This window comes from Penaeus monodon, chromosome 29 (assembly GCF_015228065.2).
Source record: "Penaeus monodon isolate SGIC_2016 chromosome 29, NSTDA_Pmon_1, whole genome shotgun sequence".
Taxonomy (NCBI): Eukaryota; Metazoa; Arthropoda; class Malacostraca; order Decapoda; family Penaeidae; genus Penaeus; species Penaeus monodon.
The window spans coordinates 3,272,510-3,272,970 of record NC_051414.1 but is presented as its reverse complement, the minus strand read 5'-3'; the positions used below and the strand labels follow the sequence as shown (position 1 = coordinate 3,272,970).

At 58.6% G+C, this 461-nt stretch overlaps 1 protein-coding gene across 1 annotated transcript in view; it reads right to left on the bottom strand.

Annotated features, from left to right (window-relative positions):
- Positions 1-461, bottom strand: part of LOC119591906 (ankyrin repeat and sterile alpha motif domain-containing protein 1B-like) — a gene marked incomplete in the record, with an annotated part of 115,155 nt that overhangs the window by 102,428 nt on the left and 12,266 nt on the right. Inside the window, 1 exon segment of the mRNA XM_037940659.1 lies at positions 28-280. Coding sequence (XP_037796587.1) covers positions 28-159 — 132 coding nt within the window.

The window sequence follows — 461 nt, the reverse complement described above, 5'->3', positions numbered from 1 at the left end:
CGGCCGCATCATGCACTTGCTACTCACTTCTACTACCTTACTGCCGGAGGAGTCGGCGGCGCCGCTGTGGGTGCTCCGGCGGGTCACGGTGGACGAGGACGAGGACGTGTTGCCGCCGCCGGGGCTCGTCACGGAGGGCGGGGGCTGCAGCTCGTCCATGGAGGCCGCGCCCGAGGGCCGCAGGTGGCGGGAGTCGCGCGACGCCCTGACGGAGGCGCTGGAGGTGCGGCAGGAGCGGGGCGGCGGCGGGACCTCGTACACGCCGTCGTCGTCGCCAGGGCTGGGGGGGGGGGGGCGAAGAGGGTTAGACGCATCGCAATCCTCAAGGGAAGAAAGGCAAAATGGCGTAAATATCAACCCATGTGACAAAGGAAAACAAATACAGTAATACAAAAATAAATATAATCATTTTTTTTTTTTACAAATAATAAAAAATAGTCAACATTTCAACGTTTCTTTTT